At 42.2% G+C, this 17,450-nt stretch overlaps 1 protein-coding gene across 2 annotated transcripts; it reads right to left on the bottom strand.

Moving 5' to 3' along the window:
* Positions 1 to 615: 615 nt before the first annotated feature.
* Positions 616 to 17,224, bottom strand: prodha (proline dehydrogenase (oxidase) 1a). 2 transcript variants are annotated; one of them, XM_046305952.1, is made up of 15 exons: positions 16,731 to 17,224; positions 16,109 to 16,317; positions 13,799 to 13,833; positions 13,621 to 13,662; positions 11,328 to 11,477; positions 11,110 to 11,174; positions 10,867 to 10,983; positions 10,180 to 10,259; positions 9,980 to 10,061; positions 9,633 to 9,725; positions 7,365 to 7,511; positions 4,442 to 4,617; positions 4,097 to 4,195; positions 3,606 to 3,694; positions 616 to 1,640 (listed from the first exon to the last, which is right to left on the bottom strand). In XM_046305952.1, exons 1-15 carry the CDS (start codon positions 17,076 to 17,078, stop codon positions 1,450 to 1,452), a joined length of 1,923 nt encoding a protein of 640 aa, XP_046161908.1. In that variant the 5' UTR covers positions 17,079 to 17,224; the 3' UTR covers positions 616 to 1,449. The 2 variants fall into 2 exon arrangements, with proteins under 2 accessions (XP_046161908.1, XP_046161909.1); XM_046305953.1 differs by lacking the exon at positions 13,621 to 13,662 and having other exon boundaries at positions 16,731 to 17,222.
* Between the last annotated feature and the right edge of the window lie 226 nt (positions 17,225 to 17,450).

Below are 17,450 nucleotides of genomic sequence, written 5' to 3'. Positions count from 1 at the left end.
CATTTAGCCAAGGAAGAGTGCTATTTTGGCCAGGTTTGGATTTGATTTTCTTTAGGAAACCATTTATTGTAGTCTGGATTGTGGATAGAAAAACCTATCAGCTTCCACGTCTGTTTAGGACAAGAGATCATTCCAGTTAATTCCCTTAATTGCGTTTTCAAATAGTTTAATTCACTCTTAGGTAATCTTAGTTGATCCGACTTTCTAACAGTCGAGAGGTTAAACCTGTTCTTAGACAGCTTTCTGGCTAGAAGTGTCAGATTATGATCAGATAGCCCAGTAACCATATTGAATGATTTAGTCACTCTCTGGTTTATTACTGAACACCAAATCAATCTGTGCTTTAGAGCCACCCTGTTTTGCCCTTTAACTAGCTGTGTAAGGTCAAAGGTATTCATGATCTGTTTGAGGGTTTTCCTACAAGACTTGTCGTCATAATTAATGTTAAAATATCCCATTAAGATGACATCTTTCCCAAAGTTACATTCCCTAAGCAAGTTATTAAACTGATCAAAAAACACACTTTTGGTGGAAGGTGGCCTATACATTCCAATAAGGGTAAAAGACATTTGGGGAGACAGTGTAACGTTCAGGCCAATACATTGTAGTTCATTATCACATGACCACTCAATTTCTTTAATAAGACAGTAATATCATCATACTGTACAACCTTGTGTACATCGGTTTTATATATTCCTATTTAAATAATGAATGTATTGGTTTTAAAAATCAGCAAAGCTAGAACCCTGTACAAAGTGTTTACAAATGACCAATCATCCACAGTTCAGTAAAACATAGATACAAAGGACAACTTTAAACATTACATGCTAACAAACAAGGGTTCCAAAGCAGTCTGTAAGACAATGATAAATGATGATAAATACATTTTTACAAAACATACCGTTCCTGAACATTGAATGGAAACAAAAAGACACTGGACACATTAAATAGGAGCCTTAATAAATTCAGAAAAATCCTGTCGACAACTACAGTTATATTGATATGACTCTCTAAGCAGTGATAACAAATCACACACGTTCCATGCTAGCTTAAGAACTACAGCTCAACTTTAAAAATGGCCAATAAGCCACTGAATAAGCTGCTAAACCACAGTGGATAAGATATATTCTTATAGAAAATAAGGACACTTTTGGCAGCAATAGATGAAAAGGCAGAGCCAGTCAGAGTCTTTTGGCATTAGGTTAGTATCTTAGTACTAGACAAGCCTACCTACAGTACATTCTAAAGCCATGGGGTTGAATCCTAATGTCCACTTCAGCCAATGCTTCACTTTAGGCTCCCATTGACATCAGAGCAGGACTAAGTGGAAATTCAACTTAAGTGGAAGTTAGTTTTCACCCCATTGTGTGCGCAGGGCAGGTTTGGTTAAGACATTGGAATGTATTACAGGGGCAGAGTGCTGGTGTGCCAGACAGTCAGTCAGCTCAGTTAGTACACAGGCTTGTAGAGGATCTGTCCATTGAGCAGCCTGCGTTTGAGCTCCTTCCACAACAGGCTGCGCTCCCTCTGGGAACCCTTCATGAAGCCCCTGTTCTCCAGGGCACGGCGAGACAGGTAGGGGATGACCTCGTTGACTGGGCCGTAGGGGACGTATTTGTACACTGGGAATCCAGCCTGGCCTGCTCTCAGACACAGAGAGAGTGGGAGATGTTATGTGACTGGAGAAGCAACAACCACTCGCATTGTGTTTCACTCAAGGTACTAAACGATATCATAACCGCCATCGATAAAAAACAGTACTGTGCAGCCGTCTTCATCGACCTCGCCAAGGCTTTCGAGTCTGTCAATCACCATATTCTTATCGGCAGACTCAACAGCCTCGGTTTTTCGGATGACTGCCTTGCCTGGTTCACCAATTACTTTGCAGACAGAGTTCAGTGTGTCAAATCGGAGGGCATGCTGTCCGGTCCTCTGGCAGTCTCTATGGGGGTGCCACAGGGTTCAATTCTCGGGCCGACTCTTTTCTCTGTATATATCAATGATGTTGCTCTTGCTGCGGGCGATTCCCTGATCCACCTCTACGCAGATGACACCATTCTATATACTTTCGGCCCGTCATTGGACACTGTGCTATCTAACCTCCAAACGAGCTTCAATGCCATACAGCACTCCTTCCGTGGCCTCCAACTGCTCTTAAAACGCGAGTAAAACCAAATGCATGCTTTTCAACAGATCGCTGCCTGCACCCGCATGCCCGACTAGCATCACCACCCTGTATGGTTCCGACCTTGAATATGTGGACATCTATAAGTACCTAGGTGTCTGGCTAGACTGCAAACTCTCCTTCCAGACCCACATCAAACATCTCCAATCGAAAATCAAATCAAGAGTCGGCTTTCTATTCCGCAACAAAGCCTCCTTCACTCACGCTGCAAGCTTACCCTAGTAAAACTGACTATCCTACCGATCCTCGACTTCGGCGATGTCATCTACAAAATGGCTTCCAACACTCTACTCAGCAAACTGGATGCAGTCTATCACAGTGCCATCTGTTTTGTCACTAAAGCACCTTATACCACCCACCACTGCGACTTGTATGCTCTAGTCGGCTGGCCCTCACTACATATTCGTCGCCAGACCCACTGGCTCCAGGTCATCTACAAGTCCATGCTAGGTAAAGCTCCGCCTTATCTCAGTTCACTGGTCACGATGGCAACACCCATCCGTAGCACGCGCTCCAGCAGGTGTATCTCACTGATCATCCCTAAAGCAAACACATCATTTGGCCGCCTTTCGTTCCAGTACTCTGCTGCAGTACTCTGTGACTGGAACGAATTGCAAAAATCGCTGAAGTTGGAGACTTTTATCTCCCTCACCAACTTCAAACATCAGCTATCCGAGCAGCTAACCGATCGCTGCAGCTGTACATAGTCTATAGGAAAATAGCCCACCCATTTTCACCTACCTCATTCCCATACTGTTTTTATACTGTTTTTATTTATTTATTTTTCTGCTCTTTTGCACACCAATATCTCTACCTGTACATGACCATCTGATCACTTATCACTCCAGTGTTAATCTGCAAAATTGTATTATTCACCTACCTCCTCATGCCTTTTGCACACATTGTATATAGACTGCCCATTTTTTTTTCTACTGTGTTATTGACTTGTTAATTGTTTATTCCATGTGTAACTCTGTGTTGTCTGTTCACACTGCTATGCTTTATCTTGGCCAGGTCGCAGTTGCAAATGAGAACTTGTTCTCAACTAGCCTACCTGGTTAAATAAAGGTGAAATAAAATAAAAATAAAACAAGCACAGAAAAACATTGGAACCTAATTACATGCACAGGAATGGAAGGTATTTTTGTCTAAAAGTTAGTCTCTAAACTAATTTGTCTAAATCAATAATAGCTAAATTATATAATAACAAAATGTATAAGAACTGTGTGAACCCCTATTGATCTACACACTAAAGACAGCTATGGTTTGGTATCAGGTGACTGATGACGGAGTGAGACCCTGAGGTTGTTTGTGTCGCACAAGATTTCTGACCAAAATGCCAATCAATAAATCTTGTAACTCCAATAAACCCATTACTATTATGCAACACCCATCTACAGTTCTGAAGGTGTTACAGTACCTAGTGGGAAGCTGATCTGGTCACACATTCCGAGCAGCTGTCCAAAATAGACCTTGTTCTCAGTGGGTGACAGACCCATCTGGTTCATCCTGCAGAGAGACAACAGACGGAATGTAAATATAAAATAAAACAAACATAATCCTGTGCAAAAATAAACATCACCTCACTGATGAATGCATTTACATTTTAGTCATTTAGCAGACGCTCTTATCAAGAGCGGCTTACAGAAGCAATTAGGGTTAAGGGCCTTGCTCAAGGGTACAGAAAGATTTTTTAGCTAGTCGACTCGGGGAATCGAACCAGTGACCTTTCGGCTACTGGCCGAACGCTTTTAACCACTTGCTACATGCCCATTGATATAATACATTTGGTTTCTGTGAAGTGGTTTTATTACTGGTTTGGTGCTTTGTGTTGCAAAATGTCTGTAGAAAAAGTCTAGTAACTAGTCTAACCACCTCTTGATTTGAATAAAGCCCAGAGGCTGGTCTTACTTCTCCAGAGTGAATTTGACAGTGTCCTCGTTGTGTGACGCCACCATGACATTAGCCTTCCTGTTGTGGTTGATCTCTTCCAACACAAACTCTAAACATCTTTGGAGAATCAGGGAAAGACAAGGAACTTTGGCTATTCCATTCAGCTGATATAACTTCATCACATAATGCATCCAAATTCAACTATGAAAATACCCACTTACTAAAGTCACGCATAACACCAATGGTTATGATCTTAGGTCAGTTTTACATTTTTCACACAAATGGATTGGGGGGGGTCGGGAAAGCTGATCCTAGAAGTGTACCTAGGGGAAACGTCACCCAAAGCACAGAAGGGGGTCTTACTTGTGGTACATCCGGTTGGTGGCCTCATAGTCTGGGTTAATGGGGTCTTCGTAGCCGATCTCCTCCGCCCTGCTCCTCTCCTGGTACATGTAGGCCCCGCGGACCAGCTTGGCCCCAAAGTACCAACCTTCACGCCGGGACAGCTCCATATCCACAGACACATTGTCATAGGCTTCCTTTACAGGTAGTAAAGGGTAACAATTATATAACGCTATGGTTAACACTACAAATCTTGACATTTTTGGCACCAGGCTGTCCAGAACACCTCTTATAAAGGGTTGATAAGTAACACAATCGTGTTTAAATAGTTTCATTTCAGGTTTATGTCAAAAAACAAACATGGCTATGGAAGGTTTATATGGATTATATACTAGGTTGGGCTTTTATGAGTCAAATATGGAAGGCTTACAAAACCTGTTTCACTCTAAGTTTATGACAAGTCTATACATAACAGGGATCCTCCCAGGGATCCTCCCTGAGACTGTACATGTAGTCCCAATAACAAGTCCCATGGTTAGCAAATGTTATTGCGAGTCTAGAGAAATGCTTATGCTTCTAGATCCGACAATGCAGCAGTATCTAACAGGTAATATCTAACAATTCCACAACATACTTTAATATCTAACAAATCCTAATACACACAATCTAGTAAAGGAATGGGATGAGAATATATAAGTATAAAATATATGGATGAGCAGTGACAGAGCAACTAAGATGCAATAGATAGTGAAGGATACACATCTGAGATGAGTAATGTGAGATATGTAAATATTCTTAAAGTGGCATTATTAAGTGACTAGTGTTCCATTTATTAAAGTGGCCAATGATATCAATTCTGTAGGTTTAATTTAAGTTTTAATTTTACTAGGCAAGTCAGTTAAGAACAAATTCTTATTTTGAATGACGGCCTAGGAACAGTGGGTTAACTGCCTGTTCAGGGGCAGAACAACAGATTTGTACCTTGTCAGCTCAGGGATTCGAACTTGCATCCTTTCGGTTACTAGTCCAACGCTCTAACCACTAGGCTACCCTGCCGCCCCAAGTAGGTAGGCAGGTAGGCAGCCGCCTCTCTGGTTATTGTCTTTTATGATCATTTTTGCCTTCCTGTGAATTTGGGTGTTGTAGGTGTCCTGGAGGAAAAGTAGTTTGCACCCAGTGATGCATTGTGCAGACCGCACCACCATTGGGAGAGCCCTGCGGTTGTGGGCGGTGCAATTGCCGTACCAGGCGGTGATACAGTCAGACAGGGTGCTCTCAATTGTGCACCTGTAAAAGTTAGTAAGGGTTTTAGGTGACATTTTTTTCAGCCTCCTGAGGTTGAAGAGGCGGCTATTGCCCCTCCTTTACCACACTATCTGTGTGCAAGGACCATTTCATTTTGTCGGTGATATGTACACAGAGGAACTTAACATTTTCCACCTTCTCCCATGCTTTTCCGTCAATGTGGATATGGGGGTGCTCCCTTGGCGGTTTCCCGAAGTCCACGATCATGACTTTTGTTTTGCTGACATTGAGTGAGAGGTTATTTTCCTGACACCACACTCCAAGGGTCCTCACCTCCTCCCTGTAGGCGGGTTTCTTCGTTGTTGGTAATCAAGCCTACCACTGTAGTGTCGTCTGCAAACTTGATCATTGATTTGGAGGAATGCATGGCCCCATGGTCATGGGTGAACAGGGAGTACAGGAGGGGGCTGAGCACGCACCCCTGTCAGGCCCCAGTGTTGAGGATCAGCGAAGTGGACTACCCTCACCACCTGGGGGCAGCCCGTCAGGAAGTCCAGGACCCAGTTGCACAGAACGAGGTCGAGACTCAGGGTCTCAATCTTAATGATGAGTTTGGAGGGTACTATGTTGCTGAATGCTGAGCTGTAGTCAATGAACAGCATTCTTACATAGGTATTCCTCTTGTCTAGACGGGATAGGGTAGTGTGCAGTGTGATGGCGATTGCATCGTCTGTGGACCCATTGGGGCGGTAAGCAAACTGGAGTGGGTCTAGGGAGTCAGGTAGGGTGGCGGTGACATGATCCTTGACTAGTCTCTCGAAGCACTTCATGATGACAGAAATGAGTGCTACGGGGCGATAGTCATTTAGTTCAGTTACCTTAGCTTTCTTGGGAACAGACTGGGATAGGGATTGATTGAATATGTCCGTAAACACAACAGCCAGCTGGTCTGCGCATGCTCTGAGGACGCGGCTAGGGATGCGGTCTGGGACGGCAGCCCTGCTAGGGTTAACACGTTTAAATGTTTTATTCACATCAGCCAGGGAGAAGCAGAGCCCACAGTCTTTGTTAGCGGGCCATGTCAGTGGCACTGTATTGTCATCAATGCGCGCAAAGAAGTTGTTTAATTTGTTTGAGATCAAGATGTCGATGTCAAAGATGGGGCTGGTTTGATTGATTGTCTGTCAACCCTGTCACATACGTCTCGTGTTTGAGCCGTTGAATTGCGGCTCCACTTTGTCTCTATACTGACGCTTTGCTTCTTTGATTGCTTTACGGAGGGAATAACTACACTTTGTATTCGGTCATGTTTCCAGTCACCTTGCCATGATTAAATGCAGTCATAAGAGCTTTCAGTTTTGCGCGAATGCTGCCATCAATCCACAGTTTCTGGTTAGGGAAGGTTTTAGTAGTCACAGTGGGTACAACATCTCCTATACAGCGTATACGTCAATGTTATTGTCTGAAGGCTACCCTGCAATCGATATGCTGATAGAATTTAGGTAGCCTTGTTCTCAGATTAGCTTTGTTAAAATCCCCATCTACAATAAATGCAGCCTCAGGATATATGGTTTCCAGTTTACATAGAGTCCAGTGAAGTTCCTTGATGGCTGTCTTGGTATCCGCTTGCGGGAGGATATACACGGCTGTGACGATAACCGAGGAGAGTTTTCTTGGAAGATAATACGGACGGCCTCACCTTAAGATAGCACTGGTAGGTGTTGAAGATGATGGGCTTCTCTCTGTTGAAGATCCTCTGCATCTCCAGGGTCAGTCTGCTGATGGCCGGCTGGAAGTACGTCTGCTCAGCATCCACCATCAGCCTCACCCCGTTCTCCACCGCATGCTGGGATAGAGGGAAGGACAAAAACTTTTTGTTAACTTCTGTCAGTTAGCATCAACTCCTGGTCAGCTCCAGAAAAGTGAGCAGAAAATGTTGTTGATTATCTGAAACCCTTCAGTGATCTTGCTCCTACCTAGGCTATAGAAATGTATGAGTCTAAGCCTTCTATTTCAGAGCATGTTACATTTGACATTTTAGTCTTTTAGCAGACTGTGCTTTCCAGAGCCACTTACAATTACTGCATTCATCTTAAGATAGCTAGGTGAGGCAACACATATCACAGTCATAGTCGTAGCATATTGAAGTCTTTGGCCATCTTGTGTTGCCATGTAGTCCAGCCATACTAATGCAATCTCAAAGGTATTACTTGTATCAATAGGGACTCACTTAAGAGCAAACAGACTTTGGATACAACACGTCATAGTAGACTCTTGGTCCTGTTGGAGCAGTGCAACTATAATTCAAACACAACCTTTCCCAAAAATGATGACACACTGCTGAAGTAAATCAGAACATTTGTTATAAGAATAAACAAAAGTATTGCCAAAAGGTTTATTTCCAATAAACTCCTGTATGGCCTGCTCACTGAGGCAGGGATGAGAGTAAGAGAAAAGTCTTGTCAAATCTGATATATACTATATCCCATGGTTCAATTAGAATATGAATTTGTGAACAACTAGAAACACCTAGGTGTCTGGCTAGACTGTAAATACCTAGAGGTGTCTGGCTAGACTGTAAATACCTAGAGGTGTCTGGCTAGACTGTAAATACCTAGGGGTGTCTGGCTAGACTGTAAATACCTAGAGGTGTCTGGCTAGACTGTAAATACCTAGAGGTGTCTGGCTAGACTGTAAATACCTAGAGGTGTCTGGCTAGACTGTAAATACCTAGGTGTCTGGCTAGACTGTAAATACCTAGGTGTCTGGCTAGACTGTAAATACCTAGGTGTCTGGTTAGACTGTAAATACCTAGGTGTCTGGTTAGACTGTAAATACCTAGGTGTGTGGCTAGACTGTAAATACCTAGGTGTGTGGCTAGACTGTAAATACCTAGGTGTGTGGCTAGACTGTAAACTCTCCTTCCAGAGTCATATTAAACATCTCCAATCCAAAATTAAATCTAGAATCGACTTCCTATTTCACAACAAAGCCTCCATCACTCATGCTGCCAAACATATCCTCGTAAAACAGACTATTTTGCCGATTCCTCGACTTCGGAGATGTCATTTACAAAATAGCCTCCAACACTCTACTCAGCACATTGGATGCAGTCTATCACAGTGCCATCTGTTTTGTCACCAAAGCCCCACATACCACCCACCACTGCGACCTGTATGCTCCCGTTGGCTGGCCCTCGCTACATTTTCGTCGCCAAACCCACTGGCTCCAGGTCATCTATAAGTCTTTGCTGGGTAAAGTGTCGCCTTATCTCAGCTCACTGGTCACCATAGCAACACCCACCCATAGCACAAGCTCCAGCAGGTATATCTCACTGGTCACCCCCAAAGCCAACATTTCCTCTGGCCGCCTTTCCTTCCAGTTCTCTGCTGCCAATGACTGGAACCAATTGCAAAAATTGCTGAAGTTGGAGACATATCTCCCTCACTAACTTTAAGCATCAGCTATCTGAGCAGCTTACCAAATCGATGCAGCTGTACACAGCCCATCTGTAAATAGCCCATCCAACCACCTACCTCATCACAATATTGTTTTTATTTATTTTTGCACACCAGTATTTCTACTTTCACATCATCATCATCTGCACATCTATCACTCCAGTGTTAATTTGCTAAATTGTAATTACTTCGCTACTATGGCCTATTTATTGCCTTACCTCCTTACTCCATTTGCACACACTGTATATAGATTTTTCTATTGTGTTATTGACTGTACTTTTGTTTATCCCATGTATAACTGTTGTTTCTTGTCACACTGCTTTGCTTTATCTTGGCCAGGTTGCAGTTGTAAATGACAACTTGTTCTCAACTGGCCTACCTGGTTAAATAAAGGTGAAATAAAAATGTTTAATAAAAATGAATGTGAGTAGCTGGGTTAATATACTGTTGTTCAATTTTAAAGCCATGCTAGTTAACAGTGCCTATGTTTCACTCAAAAAAAAACCTACCTTGGCCAGAACATCCACTCTCTGCAGCATCCTCTTCATCTGTTTCTCCTCTTCAACAGTGAACTTCCTCAACAGAGGCTCCAGCTGACCAGTCTAGAAAATCAGAAGACACATTTCATTTAGAGTCAACCCTGACCTAAACTACAAAATGCATGTATGTATGCATATACTGTATGTACACTGCATGGATGGATCGATTTGTGTAGGTTCATACTACACTTCATAAGTTTCTGTGTACAAACACATTCAGGTAGATATCCTACAGTACTATGCCTGTATGTTAAATATGACAAGGATATGTCAATTTATGTGTGTGCGAATGCATGTGTAATATGTGGCTAGCTCGCCTCAACATTGGGAATGACGAGCAGGTTCGAGATCGATGTTCTGTCATTAATCAAGCTGTTCCAGTCCAGAAGGTCAATCGTTCTGGGGGACATGATGTAAATGACATATTCAAAGTCAAATTCAGTCCTGTATGCACATACTATCTATTGAATAGTTGATTGTTTGTGTGCTCATGATGCATTTCAGGTTCAGCTCTTACCCTGATAGGCCCAGTTTCTCTCCAGTAAACCAGTTCTCAATGTCATCTTTATTTCCAACCCCCAGCTGAGTCAAACTCTCCTGTAGCAAACAGAAGTATAGAGCCATTATTGCATGAAACTCCCATTTATGCTCCAATGAACAGCAAACCTGGTTGAAAAAAATGGATCAAGCACCACCTAACAGCACAACGCCTCTCCCCAATTAGACCTAGACATTTTGTATGTATTGATATGTAGGGCGTGTGTGCCGTTTAAAAATGTACAATATGTAGTTCTGTCCTTGAGCTGTTTTTGTCTTTTAATATTCTGTATTATGCCATGGATCATGTTTTGTGTGAACCCCAGGAAGAGTAGCTGCTGCTTGCGCAACAGATAAACAGGGATCCTAATATAATACCAAAATAGGATTTCATTTTATTAATGAACATCAATAACTATTAATGATGAAACATTATAGATAGATCAAGGAAATTAGTAGGAGGAAAAACAATGTTTCATCATTTTGGTATGGTGTTTTCACAGGTGTTTTTGTCTCAAAGGAACCATAAGGATCTCACAGATATGAAGTATGTTAGATCTAGGGAGTCGTCTTAGTAGCAGAGAGCCGGTTTGGGTGATTTTTAGCTGGGAAACTGCTTGAACTCAGTCACATCTCCACTTTGAGTGTTGCTCTAGGTGACACGCACCTTCAGCTGTTCCAGTTCCAGTTTCTGCTCCAGTGCATCCATGCCAGACTTCCCCTGCTGTGCTGCCAGCAGGTTGAAGAACCTCCTCCATTTCACCAGCACCTCTGAGAACTGGAGCTGGAGAGGGGAGGAAACAGGTCATAACACCAACAAACAAAAAAAAGCTGCACTCTGTCATGATCACTGCCAATGTTAAATCAAGGGCTAAAAGAGAGTCTAACAGGCAGAGGGTGTCTAACTCACCAGGAACTGTGGACGGCCCAGGGCAGTCATCTTAATGGCAGAAAATCCATCTACAGAGGCCCCCCCTAAGAGTCAGAGATACAACATAACATTTAGTGCAGAAATAACATGATTGATAAATACATAATAATAATCATACTAAGCATAATATAACATCTGCATAAAAAATATTTTTTGACTCAATTAATTGAACTCACTGCATTTGATTGTGTTCTCACCTGAGGCTTTTATGCAGTTCAGGAAGGTCTCCATCTGGTTGTCACACTTGGCCTCATCAGCATAGAAGTATGTCCTGGCACTGACCACGCCCTCACGACGGTCCCCAAACTGACGGTGGGCCTTGTACTTCATCTCACGGTGGTCAACGCCTAAAGTCAGAAAACAACATGAGACATAATGTTGTCTAATGTAACAAGACTTTCCTCTAGACTTGAGTATACACACACAGAACACTGGGAGGGAAAGACAAGAGAAGACTTTCCAAAGGAATGACCATCCCCACCATCACCTAAACAAACAATCTAGATATAAATTGGCATAGATACCTGGAGATCTGTTTTTCATCAAATAAAAAATTGTGACAGCAGAATTATTCAACGTGTACCAAATATATTAGCATCTATGAAATAACACATAAGGAATCATGTAGTAACCAAAAAAGTGTTAAATATTTGTTTTATTTTTCTATTTGTTTACGTAGCCACCCTTTGCCTTGATGACAGCATTGCACACTCTTGGCATTCCCAAAGCATCTCAATTGGGTTGAGGTCAGGTGATTGTGGAGGCCAGGTCATCTGATGCAGCACACACCATGTTATAAGATACTGTATATAAAAATAAGTAAAAGAAAAAAGATCTCTAGATACCTAGTCCCATGCTCAGAAAACATATATGTGGGAGAGGGTTATGTAAATATCCAGAGCCCCAACACATGACGTGAACCAGGGATTCAGCTGCTCTTTAACTTAACATGCATATCTGTAGGCATGGACGATATACCGTTTATACCGCATACCGGGGATTTCGAAATACCCCCAGATCATAGCTTTCACCTGGTCAGTCTGTCATGGAAGAGCAGGTTTTCTTAACAGTTTGTTTGCACAGTGTGTGTGAGATATATATATACACACATACACACAGTACAAGTTAAAAGTTTGGACACACATACTCATTCCAGGGTTTTTCTTAATTTTTACTATTTTCTACATTGTAGAATAATAGTGAAGTCATCAAAACTATGAAATAACACATATGAAATCATGTAGTAAACAAAAAAAGTGTTTTCAAAGTAGCCACCCTTCGGATTCACTCAACCAGCCTCCCAAGGAATGTTTTCCAACTGTCTTGAAGGAGTTCCCACATATGCTGAGGACTTGTTGGGCTGCATTTCCTTCACTCTAGGGTCCAAATCATCCCAAACCATCTCAATTGGTTTGCGGTTGGGTGATTGTGGAGGCCATGTCATCTGATGCAGCACTCGATCGCTCTCCATAGTCAAGTAGCCCTTACACAACCTGGGAATGTGTTTTGGGTCATTGTCCTGTTGAAAAACAAATGATAGTCCCACTAAGTGCAAACCTGATGGGATGGCGTATAGCTGCAGAATGCTGTGGTAGTGTCCAGATTGACTGACCTTCACATCTTAAAGTAATGATGGACTGTCATTTCTCTTTGCTTATTTGAGCTGTTCTTTCATAATATGGATTTGGTCTTTTACCAAATAGGGCTATATTCTGAATACCCCTACCTTGTCACAACACAATTGATTGGCTCAAATGCATTAAGGAAAGAAATTCCACAAATTAACTTTTTAACAAGGCACACCTGTTAATCGAAATGCATTCCAGGTGACTACCTCATGAAGCTGGTTGAGAGAAGGCCAAGAGTGTGCAACGCTGTCATCAAGGTAAAGGGTGGCTACTTTGAAGAACCTCAAATATAAAATATATTTTAATTTGTTTAACACTTTTTTGGTGACTACATGATTCCATCTGTGTTATTTCATAGTTTTGATGTCTTTCCTATTATTCTACAATGTAGAAAACAGTACAAATAAAGAAAATCCCTGGAATGAGTAGGTGTTTCCAAACTTCTGACTGGTACACACACTCACACACACCTGCCCCTGGTGATCACATTAAGTAATACTGTAATATCCGGTATGTTACAAAAACAGCAGGAGTATGAAAATCTGGATACCGACCAACCCTACATACTTGCTCTCATTAACCCCTCTAGACTAAATCCAGATCAAACCTGCTCCCTCACCCATGCAATCTCATGTAACAAACATCATGCAAGAGGCTCGATATTAACCCTTAAATGACCACTGGCATAGACCCAGAAAGTTAGCATTCACATTTCTGAACCGACAGACATTTTGGCAAGACGCCCCCACTGCTTAACCACGCACGGTTATGTGCCCCGTGTGAAAGGGGTTCCATCCCCCACCTCCACCAACCAGATGGCCTGATACAGCAGTAATGAAACATGTATATAAAGTAACATTACTGTGGTCATATTCCTGCGTTACAAAGAATGCTGTAACTGGCACTGCAATAAATTATTAAGTGCATAAATAACCAATCAATTACAACAAATCTCACAATCATAACCATATAAATGAATTGTAAATCAAACTGAAAACACATTTTGAATTGTTAATCCATTTCAGTCTACAAATACACACCTGGACTTTCTTTCTCAGCTTCAGACACACAGGCACTGAAAGAGAGGACACCGAAATAACATGACAACAATTGAGAGATACTTATTTCAATAGTTCAGGTGTTTAGTACCAAATAAGACATTGGAAATCATTTTGAAGTAAGTAGATGGGGAGGAAAATGGGGTCCCAGTAATGAACTGGATTATGACTCATAATTTCTATAAATCATGACCATGATTTAAGAAATTATCACAATTTGTGGCAGCAGCCCCCCCAGAAGCTGTTAAAATCAGTTCCAGCTCTGCGTTTCACAACCACAGAGTGTGTGCCAGTATGTTGAGTGTACTATATATATATGGTACGCACGACAGCGGGATTGGGGGGAGGGTGTTCACATTATGTAGAAGTGCAAATGTCCTGCTTGTTGATCTCTTGTCCCGTCGTGGACTTCTGATCACTGAGACTGTTGACTATTTCAAAACCTCAGTGCATCCCACATACAGTAGCCTAGGTTAATCTAGAAAGATCCAGTCCAGAACCGAACCTAATACACAGGCTTGAATAACATGAAGGAAATTGTTGTCTCATTAGTACATTTCTGTATTTTTTAAATGACCTTTATTTTACCAGTTAAGTTGACTGAGAACACATTCTCATTTACAGCAACAACCTGGGAAATAGTTACATGGGAGAGGAGGGGGGATGAATGACCAATTAAAAGCTGAGGATGATTAGCTGGCCATGATGGTTGGAGGGCCAGATTGGGAAGGACATCGTGGCTAAGACCCCTACGCTCACAACAAGCGCAATGGGATCTTCAGTGACCACAGAGAGCCAGGGCACCTGTTTAAAACAGAACCCTACACCGGGCAATGTCCCCAATCACAGCCCTGGGGCAATGGCATATTTTTTTAGACCAGAGAAAAGAGTGCCTTCTGATGGCCCTACAACACCACCTCAAGCAGCATCTGGTCTCCCGTCCAGGGACTGACCATGATCAACCCTGCTTAGCTTCAGAGGCAAGCTAGCAGTGAGATGCAGGGTGGTATGCTGCTGGCATCTTTCCGTGCTGTTGGTTGTTTCAGTGATTGCCATGGCTTAATGTTATCAAGGGGTAAATACTTGCACAGGCTAACTGCACAATTTGCATGAAAGTTTTAAAATCAATTAGTTGAGTCTGGAAGTTTGAAAGTAATAGACTTCAGAAACTAATTTAAAGCATGTACTTTGCTAACCTTGATGAAAAAATAAAAGGTTGATTACAACTCTGGTACACTCTCACAATGATTAATTCACAATGAGTCCTCTTCCTCTCTGGTACATCCAATTATCAACAAGAGAGAACAGGATGTTGTGTTACTCCACCAATGTAGACTGGCTTCAAAAGTCCTAATTAGTCTGGTGTGGAGAGTTCCACAGAAATTAGGTAGGGTCAGACTGTTACCAAGTTGGTCTTTAATGCTGTCACTAACCTTTTCACTATCATTCCCATCTACCACCCCACCCTCTTTATTATTCCGCCTATTAATTCAGCTTGAATGTGTGCATAGTCAGGCTATAAGAAAATCCCTAACCAAACAAGGGAAGGCTGTTTTTCAAAACACATGAAACCATAACACGCCCTGGGCCTCTTTTGAACGGGTGCATCAAGTAACAACAGGGCTGGCTTGTCTCAATCCACCGCATGTGACTGCATTCTCAAAGGGACTGGAATAAACATGCTTCTTCAGCTAACAAATCAGGAGAGAGCCTCGAGGGGTATGTCTAAACTAACCAATGGTGGCCGGGTAGTACTGGGAAATGTCAGATGCTGAAAGTGATGCACTGTTTACAATCCATTTGAGACCATGAAAAATGGGATGGGCATGTTTTATGCTGAGAAGTTGTAAACACAGGTTTTTATGAATATGAAACATGAGTAGGCCTGTGTGTTTTAGAGGGAGAGAGGGTGTTTGATAGGAGAGATAGATTGTAGGCTCTCCCTGCTATGTCTGAGAAAAGTACAACATATGGAACTGATCATATGGCTTGTTCCACAATATTATTGGATCACCTAGTATTATTTTGACTGTAGCCTTTTGCCATAGGTCAATTGCAGAAAATGTTTACATAGTGACTACTGAGGTAAAAGTATAGGCATCTCACGCTATATCACATTGCTACAAATAATCAATGATTCATAATAAGTTATGAATCTAGAAAATGTGAAAGCTTGTTTTTGTAGTGTGGATACTGCAAGAGTTCTATATCCTAGATTAGTGTTACTTCAGCTGGGGTTGTGACAAATGAGATACAGACTACTACAGCAGACTAGGGTGGCAGACTACTTACTCCATCTCCTTCTTCACTGCCGCCTCCTGGGTCAGGTCTTCCTCCACACTGTAATCCAGGACTGACCCCACGCCGAAGGCCTGGTTCTTATGGATCAGAGGCTTGATTGAGTTGTGGTCCTCCCCGGCCACAAACTGTCCATAGAACGTCATCTTCATCAGCCTCTCAAACAACCGCTGGCCAAATACCTTCTTGCTAAGGTCCATCAACTATGGACAGAGCAAATAATCAACTGAGTTAGACCAACAACTCGCCAGTAAGAGTAGTGTTCCTTTTAATTTGATCCCCCCCCCAGGAGCTGATCTGTGAAAACCACCACCTTCGACTTTCATTTCAGTCACAAGATGGTATGATAAGAGAGTTTTCTTTAACACCTGCCTCAGTCACAGCTGTGCAGACAGTCAGCCAGGCTAATGATAATAGGCCTAAACTACTTGTGCACCTGGAAATGTTAGGCTGTAAAATTAATGTAAGCTGTTCTTCTGCAAGCATGTTGAATAATGGCCCTTTTAACCGTCAGAAATGTCCATGAAGTTATCTGATATATGAGTTAGCCTACTAACCACACCTGTAAAAACTAATCAAAGGAATGTAGCAAAAACAATCAAAATAATGTCTCTACCTCCTTGTTCTTGTCAACGAGGAAGTCGAATGTGCAAAGCTTGAAGACCAACAGACTTCTAAGCAGCTCAATGTTATCTTTACTTTTGTAAGCTTCATGAGTATTGTCAAAGTCGATTTCGATCTTCTGTGTTTGAGCTTCGGTAGTATTTTTTGACTGGATGATGAGGTCCGCTTGAACAGCTTTCCCCACAGTGCACTCATCAACTTTCTTCTCTTTCCCTCCTTCAACCTCATCACGTTGCGTGGATGCGACCGTGGAGCGAAATCTCCCGTGAGACAAGTATATTCTCTTGATGTTGTCGGAACTTGACTTGACTAGAGCTGGTACTACTTTATTGTACGACATTTAAAAAAAATGTATTTACTTTTAGTATTTAAATTAGTTAAAACTCGTTTTATTGCGTTTAAGGGCGCGTGGATCCACCACTTTTCGTCCCTGGCTAGCCTGAAAGTCAGTATTAGTTGTTGCACTGCGTTTATAACCCAATGTAGGTGTTTTAGTAGACACGCCTACTCTGACGCATCTGGCAGGAACTCCGCGTAGTGAGGACTCCCCCTTCAGTAAAACCCGTTTCCCCTTGCCCCCTCCCCAGTCCCCATCGTTGTTGTGTAAACAATTGTTGGCAAGGTGTGCTAGTGTGTTTGACTTAATGGTATCTCCTGCCTTAAAGAACCTGCCTGAAAGAAAGTACAGCAATCAATGGGTTTATTTATCCTA

Source organism: Oncorhynchus gorbuscha, linkage group LG16, assembly GCF_021184085.1.
Source record: "Oncorhynchus gorbuscha isolate QuinsamMale2020 ecotype Even-year linkage group LG16, OgorEven_v1.0, whole genome shotgun sequence".
NCBI lineage: Eukaryota > Metazoa > Chordata > Actinopteri > Salmoniformes > Salmonidae > Oncorhynchus > Oncorhynchus gorbuscha.
Note: the sequence above shows the minus strand (reverse complement) of the source record. Positions and strands in the feature narration are given on the sequence as shown.